This window comes from Nelumbo nucifera, chromosome 5 (genome assembly GCF_055504915.1).
Source record: "Nelumbo nucifera cultivar China Antique chromosome 5, China Antique-T2T, whole genome shotgun sequence".
NCBI lineage: Eukaryota > Viridiplantae > Streptophyta > Magnoliopsida > Proteales > Nelumbonaceae > Nelumbo > Nelumbo nucifera.
In genome coordinates this window covers 1,010,681-1,022,744 of record NC_142653.1, presented here as the reverse complement: position 1 = coordinate 1,022,744, position 12,064 = coordinate 1,010,681, and the positions used below count along the sequence as shown (strand labels likewise).

The following is a 12,064-nucleotide window of genomic DNA, read 5'->3' as shown; positions in this document are numbered from 1 at the left end:
TTTGTTAGTTTGGTGAATTGTTAATTTCCGAAAGTGAAGTAATTTTGGTAATTTTTGCAGATTAATTTTGTTATATGGGAGATTAAATTTGTGATTCATTTTGTAATTTCCTATTTTTTTATTTTTGGTAAATAAATTTTGGTAATGTTGGTAATTTTTCATAATTTAACTATTGTAATTTTGTTTGTTTGAAAAATTAAGGTAATCAATTTTCATAGTTTTGGTAATTTAGGTGAGTCTAAGGAATACAATAGGAGGAAATTGGTTGCTCTCATTACAACTTATTTCCGATTCAATCAGCTAGACAAAATCATGGTTCTCAATACCAATATATTGATGAGAGGTTATTTGGTCCTCCATTGATATTATGACGTGTGGCATTGCAGAAGAGTAGAGTGACATCTTGACACCACGTAAGCAGACCCTAAGAGTACTTTAGACACTTCACAATCACCTTGATGACCTTGGCACTACTCTGGTAGGCCGAACTGTGAACAACCAAGCAAGACCTCGGGTCAACATAAGTGGCGACCTACTTCCGCTGATCTGACCCAGTTCCGATTAGCGACCTGCCTGACGTATTGAGCAACCTCCCCCTTAAGTGGGCTATCGCCTCCGGATTCCTTGGGATCACGATGCCATATCGAAAGAACCAGTTATCACCCCGCTTGCTTCGAGTAGGATTGAACAAACGTTACCCACTTACGTAGAGTCCACCTCCAGGCGTGAAACCACCTCCGAACTAGATATGCCAGAAATCCTAAATGCGTTTCGTGAGGCTCAAGGCAGCTTGCCTATACAAGGGCCTTACCTCCAACCTCATAAGGTACGCGCGATTTAGCTCTTACAATTCTTTAGCTCTCTTGCTTTCTTGCAAACATCTACCGGCTCGCTAACTTAAGCATCGGAATGCCCACCCCTAGTCAAGCTACCCGAACACTTAGATAATCACTTTCTTGTAGCTCAACCAAGCAACCTATTCAATCCGATGTCCAAGTTATTTGCCAACAAGGATCAGATCGTGCATCATCATATATATTTTTTTGAAAAGGTGATAAGAGAATAACCAAATCATCCATTTTGCATTTAAAACCATTAAATTATCAAATTATTTAAATAAAGTATATCAATGAATTAAAGATATGATATGACATGCCCATTTGGAATGTCGTATGGTTCCCTTTAATTTTTCTTTACAAATGCAGAGGGCCCCACTAGTATATGCCAGATCTTTGGGCATGTTGCATTTGGACAAGAAATAGGTTTTGTTTCTTGCTCAACTCCGGATAAAAATAAACTTGAAGGTTCAACCAAACATCATTCTAGAAATTTATTTTCATAAGTCAATTAGAAATGAGCGTTGGACAATAAAAGGGTAAACTTCTAGAATCTCCTCTAAAGTTTTTGATCATTACTGAAACTTCCCCTAAAGTTTGATAATTGCATTCATTTCCCCTAAATTTTTTGACAGATTAATACAGTTGCAAGTAGACCCCCTTTATTAGAATGTGCTAACAAGTAACAACAGGCACGAAAAAATGTCCAAAAGAGAATATAAAATTGCAACTTTACCTCTGAATGATTGATATGGAGGGCAAATTTGAAAAATAAATCATTTTTAGAAGAGAGATAATAAGGGGTTTTTTTTGGTAGTAAAAGATGCATAAAATAAAAGGAGCACAAGAGATATAGACTGGAATTACACAGTTCCAACAGTGTCCCTTCGAGCTAGTTCCTTGAGCCATTGAGGGGCAGCTTCCAACAAAAACCAGATTTTACAAGGCCCTTTCTACCAGACTTAAGAGCTTGAACAAGTCATGACACAACACTTCCAATCAATAGAATTTGTATATATCTCTCGTAGCATACAAAGCTTTGAATTGATAATAGAACCGGCAAAAAAACTTGTTTTCATGGAGAAACAGAAAGACACCATGTTCTAGATTATTCTGATATACAAGCTTTGAATTGATAATAGAACCCGAAAAAAAAAAAAGTTTGCACAATCACTTTCCAATATAGCGTTAGACCAATTCAAACACCTTAAGAGCTCTAGACCCTAATCAAGGCCATTGCCTCCGCTTGGATTGGAGAAGAGACTGAAGCTTGACCAAAAGATGCTACCAATGCCAAGCCCTGTGAGTCCCTAATGATTGCTCCAAATCCAGCCTTACCCGTCTCCAAAAAAAAAAAAAATTGGAGCTGTCCAAAAAACTTGATGAAAGCTGCCAGCCTAGAGGGGAAGTCAGATTCCTCTCCTTCATCTTGCTGTGAACACATGAAAGTGCCAAACCAGGGTCAGGATCTATATTTTCAAATATAAATCTGTTCCTGTTTTTCCATTTGATCTAAAGTCAATAGCAAGAAAACCCAAGAACCTCTTCTTTTCCATGCCCCAAGCTATGACAAAAGTCGTACCAAAATCACGCAACAAAGTTATCAATTTCACCAAAATTTTCTGTTTTGACATTTAAAAAGCTACTGAACCAGGTGGCTCTTGCATGGTTGCAGAAAAAAAAAAGTACATGCAGGATTATGCCACAAAGTTAGGGCTAGTGATTCATGTGAAGAGAAATTTTGAAAAACGAATATATTGGTGAAAAGTACCTGTATGGGTATTTTAGACATTTCCATGTCTTTTTTTTTAAAGGATTTTAACAAAAGAAGATTTGCTTAAGGAAGGTGATTACAAATTTCAAATTTTAAGAGAGGTTTCAGCAACAATCAAAAACTTTAGAGGAAGTTTTAGAAATTTACCCTAGAATAAATAGGGCCTAAATTGTAAATTTGCCAGTAGTTAGGTGCAATTTATAAAGCCGTAAGTTATGAGTAAGAGTGAAGCAAGTTATTGGATTGGGGGGGCCTTGGTTCTCCAAACATTTTGAGAAAAAATGTTACTAGGTGGGGGCAGTGTCAGCCTCGATAAAATTCGACTTGTTGAAACCCCGATTCTAATTTTAACCTAATTCATTATTTTTTAGGCCAATTCACTGCCTCAATCTTAATCCAATCGGAATTTAAATAGGATTCATGTTTTTTAACATTAACATTAAGAGAAATTTTCAAACCAAACTTCCTGCAGGTGCACTATAGAAAAGTTTTCCTAGTCTCCGTTCGCCCTCATCTCTTGGTCTCATGAGATAAAAATTCCTTGTTATTGCCCATAAGAATTTTATTGAAATTCACTAAAAAGTGTATTCCTTTTTGTGTCACTAATTTAGTGGAACATGTAAGATGAGAGAGCCAAAAGTATGTTTGTAGAGGAGAGAAAAAAAAAAGATTGACTAAAATGTTGGAACCTAGAACCTTCTCTCCTAAATTCTGATTTTAGAATCCGAAAAATTGATGATTCAGTCCCGGTTTTAGAAAATCAGATGATAAATGTATATGTGAACTTGGAGGCCATAACTTGTGTTTTAATGTCTGATTGGGGTGATATTTTTGAGAAATTTTATTAAAGTATTCATAAGTTTTAGGAAATTAACTAACTCTACCCTTACTGTTTACTTATTGTCTTAGAGTATTCCTAAGTTTTCTAATAATTGACTAAATCATCCTCTGCTGTTAGTGTCTGTTAATGTTCGATCACAATCCGTTAACATGTGATACTACGTGACGTTTATAATTTTTTAAAACCTAATATTATCCTTTTTAGTCAAATTTTCCCTCTTTTATTTTTCAAATTTTCTTCTTCATGGTTACTGCCGTTCTTCTTCCCTTTCTGACCTTGAGCTCGGCGAGGCACCTAGACAAATAATCTTCAATAGCTTAAGAAACTTCCTTGGTTCACCATTTCTCTCCTTTCTTCTGAAGCTTTCAATGGCCATGGCTTCCCCAGTCTTCGCTTCTATAATTCACACCAAAACTATTACAAAATTGACGCTCTTTCTTCCCACCGCATCTTCTCCAGTCTCCAGTCTTTGAGGTAGGCGGTTTCCTTTCCCGTTTCTCATCTAACCTTACAATTATGATCGAGATTCCTTCTAAACGGAAATGGAGGGTGTTCAGTGCTCCAGGGCTCCAGTACTCGACCGATAATCATGGTAATCATCGATGATGTGATTGATGCTCTCGGAGTCTTGGCTTAAGAGCTCTTGTTTAGGTCTTGTTCTCCACCAATATCTACGAGGTTCTGGTCTGCGCACCTGATCCGGAAAAGTCTACTCTTAGTCACAGCATCATTACATGGTGTTATTATGCTCTTTCTGTGAACAGAGTTGAAACAGCTTATGCAGTTTCTAGAACACCAGGAGATTGTGCTTATTTGGGTATTTCCAAAGCATTATTTCCTACAATTCTTGATCTGGAACCCCAGGAGATTGATGCATTCGGGTTGGGCTTGGGCCTGGGTCAGGTTGGTCAATAAAACCGCATGTATATATATGTATGGACACATATTTATGTATATATGTAAATATGTATGTAAAATTTGTATATATATGTATGTGTGAATATGTATAGTTGGGCCGAGTTTGGATCACCTAAGGGCTAGGCCCGGGCCCAACCCAAAAAATTAAAAAGCTGGACTTCTTGGGATCAACCTGGCCCGAGGACTGAAAATCCAAGCCCAACCCATTTAAAGTTTTGAGATGAATTGGTTTAGGCTCTGGCTGGGCCCGCCCAAGTTGCACCCCTATGACTGGGTTAGAGGGAAGAGTAGTATCCAATACTTCAAACCAAGTGCGGAGGCATCCTTGTCCATCATTAATGGAATACTGATTGTGTTGAAGAACAAAACTTATCCTGACAACTTCTTTTTGAATATGGATTTGCCAACAGATGTTAAAAACCATAAGGGTTATAAAGCAACAAAACAGGGTACAAGCATTATCAAAATGGGGTGGACGTAAGTTGCTTCTAACATGGAGGGAGGAAAAATCTTGTCAACAAATTGACTCGTTAACAGGGCCGAAAATAGAAGTATCCTCAACTATATCAGCAGGAAACCTTTTGTTGAAGAGAGAAGTAAAGGGACCACAATATGATGATGGAGATACAGTCATACGGATCATCGAGCTCTTAAGGAAGGATATGTTTCTGTCAGTCACGCCTCTCAGTGCCCTCTCTCGTACAGAAGAGACAGATTGCCGATCCTACTTCAAAGATTGGCTGTCATGTCTGATGGAATTTTCATCTTCATCTTATTCATAGTGTGATGAATAGTATGCTTCAAGTGCCAAGGCCGATAGCCTAGAGAATTTATTACCTGAAATAGCCTCAGCTAGGAACGGAGATGGAGTTAGGGCAGTTCCTTCTAAGGCATTTCACACCGTAGTTATCACTTGTAAGTTTTAAATATGTATCACCCTTGTCGGTTTTCATTCTGGTTTGTTATTCTATTGCCTTGTAATTTCCAAGGTCAAACGTTGCAGCATTTATTTTCTATTAAAAATATTGAAGAGAAGGGGAAACGATGATCACGGTGAGTGCTGTGGTAGAGCTGTTGCGGCTGATGAGGGTGACCGACACCGGACGCGAAGGAGGTGATGGCCGAGTACCATCAATTTGGTTTTGGATGCTTTCAAGGTCTAATCCAAACTATTGAATTGGTTTGGTTCCCACTTACACTTACAATAAGGCGTTCAATGTTTTATAATGTTTAAAAGTTTAAAGAAGAATGATGAACAATATATAATCTTTTTAATCCTTTCGTAAAGACAATGGGTAAAACAGTAGGGTAAAGTAAATTAATTTCCTAATACTTTAAGAAATTTGTCTTCTTTGACAACTTTTTGAGATGTATGTATTTTTATTTCCAATAAAAACTTATAAAAATATGATGCCTTGGGACTTGGGAGCACATAAATTCTGTCTAGAAAAAAAGGATGATATAGATTCTATTTAGCCTCGAACCAATTTTTTAGCCTCAACTCTTCTTTTCCGAATCGATGTCCGGTCCAATTCAAAACAGAATCTATATCATCCCAAAGTTTAATATTTTTTCCTTGTGGTAAGCTCTTCCTATTAATCCCCACTTCAGATCTGTATCCAGAATATTCTAGAAGAATGAATGGTATGAGATGGGGGTTAATTTACATACTTCACGTTGCTATTTTTCTTTATTAGCATTTATTTTTAGAGTGTGAATGTAAGAGTTGTGGTCAGGAAGCAGCAAATGAATGCAATAGGTGGACGCTTGTTTGACACGTAATGCGAGTGCGACCAATTTAATTTTCTAGGCTAACTTTACATAAAGTCAAAAAGTGGGAAGATGCCAATCGAGGGTAAATTTGGTATTTAACGTTGAAAAGCCGAAGGGTTGTCATTGGCTGGGAAGCCTGGGATGGGAAAACTTTCCAGTTCCAACCTCCCACAAAGTGGGGATCCGTAGCGAAATCTCTGTGAGTGTTTGGAGTTTACGAAGAAACCCCTCACCTCACCTCTCATCACCTCTCATCCTCATCTTTGCATGGTTCTCAGTTCCCACCAACAAAGAGGACAAACCCGTAATTAAATAATTCGCCGATTGACCAATCCCAGAGCCATGGAGATATGGGCTATGGGCTATGGCCTATGGGAGGAGTTGTTCGACTGTTCCTGTTATTACGGAAAAAACCCTCATCCTGCTCACGTTGCAATACATTTTCGTCGTTGCGTCATACGTGAACCGTTCGTTCACGTTGGTTGGGGGCCTTAGGGCTCATCCGGTTTTGAAAACCATGCGTGAACGTGATTAGGGGGGCTCTTTCCGGTGACTTCAGATGTGCTTGCTCCAGTAAGCTGGCTACAAATACGAGAGATGTTCCTCATGAGCGGCTCTAGGGTTTTGTAGGGACTCCTTCCCAGTGGGGATGTGCCCATTTCTGAACAATGGTCATGTGCCCAAACAAGCACCCGGATCCGTATTACTGGGCTTTCGTTTCGTTTTGGACCTTTGGCGTCTGATTTCCAGTCTTTCTCTGTTTCTGGCCTTGTGTTTGAATGCTGCAAACGTGGACGGATTTACAGCCAGTTACAGAAAGAAGCTCGGAGCGCGACAGCAAATCGAACCTATTCAAACTCGAAAGTTGATACAGCAACAAAATACGATACTTCTTTGATCCTACTTTCACTGTCTCACACACTACTTTGGAGCTTCCAGATCTCTCTCTCTCTCTCTCTCTCGCTTTGAGAAGTGGGTGTTCAAACTTCAAGCAGAGGGGTTAAAGAAGAAAAACAAAAGAAGCAAAACATGAGAAATGGAAGAGTCTTTGAGGAGTTCTCACCCGGGTATTACGGGGTATGCGCCATCGGAGGAATGCTCAGTGCTGGGGCTACCCACCTCGCCGTTACTCCTCTGGATGTCTTAAAAGTGAATATGCAGGTAAGTGGGGTCTTTGGGCGTCGAACATTGATTGATAGTGAATTTCCTTGATTGTAGTCTGTAGCTGATATCGGAGATTCCTCCCCATCCATCCCCTAGTAGTGTACTTCTTCGTTTCTCTGTTCCTCTGCTTTACTGAACCTATTTATTAAGAACAATTTTAATGTGAAAATATATTATTCAATTAGAAAGCTTCAGAGAGGTGATTGCAATAAGTTTCCTTTCTCTGGAAATTAACGAGTGATTCTTCTTTCATGGATTGTTAACGAATTATTTCATTATCTAGGTGAACCCAATCAAGTACAATAGCATATTTTCCGGTTTAAATATCCTCTTGAAGGAACAAGGCCCGTCTGCTCTTTGGAGAGGTTGGGCCGGCAAATTCCTTGGCTATGGCTTTCAAGGTGGCTGCAAATTTGGTCTATATGAATACTTCAAGAATCTCTACTCCGATCTGTTGGTAGGTCAGAATAGGAGCCTCATCTTCTTTATGAGCAGCGCATCTGCTCAAGCATTTGCCGATGTGGCTCTCTGCCCTTTCGAAGCCGTCAAAATCCGTGTCCAAACACAGCCCAATTTTGCAAAGGGCTTGGCGGATGGATTTCCAAAGCTATATTTAACTGAAGGCCTCTCTGGGTATAACATCCATGAACATGACGCACTTTACCATTCCTTCTTTATAAATTTTGTGTAATGCATGCCTATAGTGTTTAAGAGTATCAGTTTCTTTTTCCATCTTTGGTTGCAGCTTCTACAAGGGGCTTGCTCCTCTTTGGGGTCGGAATCTTCCATGTAATTACTCTATTCCCTAATTCTACTTTTTTGTTCTGTTGTCTTAGTTTGTGAGGTGCTTTGCTAGATTACAAACAAAACTAGGAGTCTTTGGATTCCCTGAATGGTTTGTACCTTCAGGTTTCTACTTATTAAGTTCATTAGTGGACTCTAGCAGTATAACATATACTGGAAAATGGAGATTGCATTGGCTAGACGGCTAAGAGCTTACACTACTATTTGCACTCTTTTTGAAACAGGTCTAAGGAATGGTTTACAAATTCAATTTAACATTCCATCACTAGAACCTCAACACCGTCGGTTTTTCCCTCTACGAAAATATTTTACATGAACTGAGTTTATTTGATCTATTTAGTCTCAAACTGGAATGCTTTATGCAGCTTCTGAGAGGAGATTAAGTATAAAGAGAGGCTATTTCCAGGGTTCAAATCTTGCAAACAGCCTCTCTGTATGTGCAGGGGTAAGGTTGCTACATCTGTCCCTCCCCAGACCCCGCATTGGCGGGAGCCTCATGCACTAGGCTGCCCTTTTAAAGATCAGAAGCAAAAGAACATACAACAAGATGCTGTACTCAGGCACTAAACTGCTTTATGCAGTTTGGTGCATGGACAACTTATTACTTGTTAAAGATCTTCTACCAAGTATAGCATGTGTGACAATGCACTCTAGCATGTATGACAGATGAATTAATATGTTGACTTTATCCTCCTGATTCATATTCACACCATCTAGGTCAGGTCAAAATATCTGTTTTAAGCTACTACCTACAAGTTTGATCGACATTTTCAGTTCCACAAAATTTATAATTGTATTATGGATTAATTTATATTGCATGCTTACACATGAAAATTTGTGTTCTACAGTCTCTATGGTAATGTTTTCAACATTTGAGCATTCTGTGGATCTATTATATAGTCATGTCATTCAAAGAAGAAAGGAGGACTGCTCAAAAGCTCAGCAACTAGGGGTGACATGTTTAGCTGGTTATACAGCTGGTGCTGTTGGTACCTTTATTTCTAATCCTGCTGACAATGTTGTGTCCTCTCTTTATAACAGAAAGGCTGATAGTGTGATGCAGGTAAAGATAAACTGATTAATTTGTTTTAGGTTGATGTCAACTTGTGCAGACTAAAGCTTTAGTTGGGCTAAGCTTAATGCTGTGTGTAGGCTGTGAAGAATATTGGGTTTGTCAATTTGTTTACTAGAAGCCTGCCTATTCGAATTACACTTGCGGGGCCTGTTGTAACTTTGCAATGGTTGTTCTACGACACCATTAAATTGTTGACTGGACTGTAAGTCTTCTATTTTATTTTAATAACTGAGATTCCTTTACAGAAGCATGTCATGTCTTTGAGAACAATTTTGATTTGCTAGGGAATCTTTAGTCCTATTTATGTTAGCAGCATGGGAATGCACTAATAAAAAAACTAAGGGTCAGTTTGGTTTCAAGAGAATAGGACCCTGGAATCGGAATCGGAATGGAATGGGTCATTATGCCATCCCCCCCCCCCCCCCCCCCCCAATGGCCATTCCCGACCTCCGGAATGTGATTCCTACTCCGCTATTTAGTTTCCTTTTTTTTATTTTTGGACAAAAAAAAACCCTCCAATTATGAAAAAGGAAGAATCCCTTCAACCTCCATACTATTCCTTGTCGTTGCCGCCTCCTCCTCCTCCTTCCTCCAAATCATCTACCGTGGTCTCCCTTCCCATTCCAAACAGAGAAGCTGTGTACGATGAGTGTGCTTTATGTATCAATGTGTGTACGAAGAAAAACTCACTCTTCTAAGAGGCTACTCTATTCTCTTCTAACAAGGCTACTCTAGTCTTCTGGGATTTTCGTTCATACGTGATAGCGTCTCTTCATTACTTCAGTATCCACCTGCCTTTTCTTCTTTTTTAGTGAGATTGCCCCACCCAAATCCCTATGTCTGGTCTTATACATGCATCCCGAGCTTCCCCACAAAGTGGGCCTCTGTTCTACTCGTTTCACCCACTTTTAAAAGATTAGAAAATACAGAGATAATAATAAAGTGGGCCTCTGTTCTGCTCGTTTCACCCACTTTTAGAAGATTAGAAAAAACAGAGATAATAGAAATTGTTGTAATTTTACAAAATTTTTACATTTTTTTTGTATTTTTTACAAAATTTGAGTATTTTCATGTAATTTTTTGAATTTTTTTATAAAATTATTATAATTTCTGTATTTTCTTGCAAAATTTCTGCTATTTCTGCATTTTTTGATATTTTCATGCATTTTCTGTTTTTGTTTTTATTTTTATTAGGGGCAAAATTGGAAATCATGATTGATTCCGATTTCAGCCTCTTCATGAACCAAGCAGCACCAATCGGAATCTGATTCCGATTCCTGTCTGAACCAAACAGTTAGGGGGAATAGATCATTCCGATTCCGATTCCGATTCCAACCATGAACCAAACGGACCCTAATAATCTATTCTATTAGGTGGTTCAAGGTTTCATCATCTCACCTATCAAAAAAAGTTCTTTATAATTGGCTCTTGTAGTTGATAGGATGCTGATTTAAGAGAAATTTCACTATTATGGGGCCACAGACTATTCCTTATATTGATTAAATGCCAGGGTTACATAAAATTTTGGTACTTCCTTGTTTTTTTTTGCTTTGCTTGTGTTTCGTCTACTAAAGTAAAGTTGTTTGTGCTTTGAAATCTTTCAGGCCAACAAGTGGAAGTGCTAACAACCATTCACAAGAAGCAAACAGATAGCTTAAACAGAAGTCTACACTTCTCTATATAGATCAATTGTGGTGCTTGTATCTACTGGAGGAAATTTAAGATTCAAGCGGGGAACTGCTGGCTGTAGAAATTTAAGCTTAAACAGAAGTCTACACTTTTCCTAAATGCCTACATTAATAGCTGACAAAAATATCTGGTGCTAGTTTTTTTTGCTATCTGATATTCTGTTTTTCTGGTTACTACCAAGGGCTAAGCCAAATTTTGCTCATATTTATGGGTTTGATGATTATCTGAATCTTCCAATCAAGGGTGATTTCTTTTAATTGCCTTGTATGTTGAATTATATATATTGTAAAAAGACAAAAGTATTCATCGACAGCGAGATTTCTGGTACTGAAGTATACTGTACACTGTACATACCTAATTGCATAATATTCAGAAGAAAATTATGTGTGAAGCTGATTTTTCTGTAGTTACTGAGAAAGTTTGTATAGTTCTATTAGCTATCTGCTACTACCCCATATTATTAATTATTTGTTGTGCCTTGTCATCAGAAATTTGATAAATGCAAGGTGAGCACGAGCACGACCAATTGATCTGAAATTTTGATAAACAGAAGAGAGTTTCATGTTTCATCAATTCAAACAATCCATGGCCGATGTGGCAAGAAATTTAAAAGCCACCCTTTTTCATTGGTGATAATAGACTAAAATGGTGGTGGTGGCATGCTAGGTGTTTGGCATTGGTGCTGGGCATGTGTGAGTTGTAAGCATCGTTCTCTCACATAGGCTGTTTTCTGGGAAGTAGTGCTTATTTTTGTTTGGTACCAGTGTTCTAGAACTATTTTCAGCATTAGTTATATTATCCAATATCCAAGATGATGCTACATCATTACACTGTTGACAATAACAAGTTGTTTTCTAAGAAAACATTAAATTTAACATTGTTTCAAACCACACCTCCCCAATTTCTAAAGCATGGTTTGAATTAACATTTTTTTCTAAAAAAACGATGTCAAATAAGATATTATTTTCTGAAGCACCGCTTTTTTTAATGTAGCACCTATTTAACGCAATTTTCTCAAAACTAAGTCTCAACTGGTTGATTTTTAGACTGCTGCAAGAGATAGAGACATTCTCTTGGTCCCAAATGAGATGCATATCATAATGGGAAAGGGTTTATTAAGACGGTTTGTCTTGTATATGTGTACAAGGAAGGAACAAAGAAACACAACCAACCTGGCCCCACGCGAAGAA

The 12,064-nt window shown here is 38.2% G+C and overlaps 1 protein-coding gene and 1 pseudogene across 1 annotated transcript; both read left to right on the top strand.

The window, feature by feature from the left end:
- Window positions 1-4,589: 4,589 nt before the first annotated feature.
- Window positions 4,590-5,268, top strand: LOC148791173 (uncharacterized; annotated as a pseudogene).
- Window positions 5,269-6,617: 1,349 nt separating this feature from the next.
- Window positions 6,618-11,265, top strand: PHT3;3 (phosphate transporter 3;3). Its single transcript, XM_010267958.3, has 6 exons — window positions 6,618-7,303; window positions 7,590-7,939; window positions 8,052-8,095; window positions 8,959-9,173; window positions 9,263-9,387; window positions 10,790-11,265. The coding sequence occupies exons 1-6, from the start codon at window positions 7,172-7,174 to the stop codon at window positions 10,836-10,838; spliced, it is 915 nt and encodes a 304-aa protein (XP_010266260.1). The 5' UTR covers window positions 6,618-7,171; the 3' UTR covers window positions 10,839-11,265.
- The last annotated feature ends 799 nt before the right edge of the window (window positions 11,266-12,064 follow it).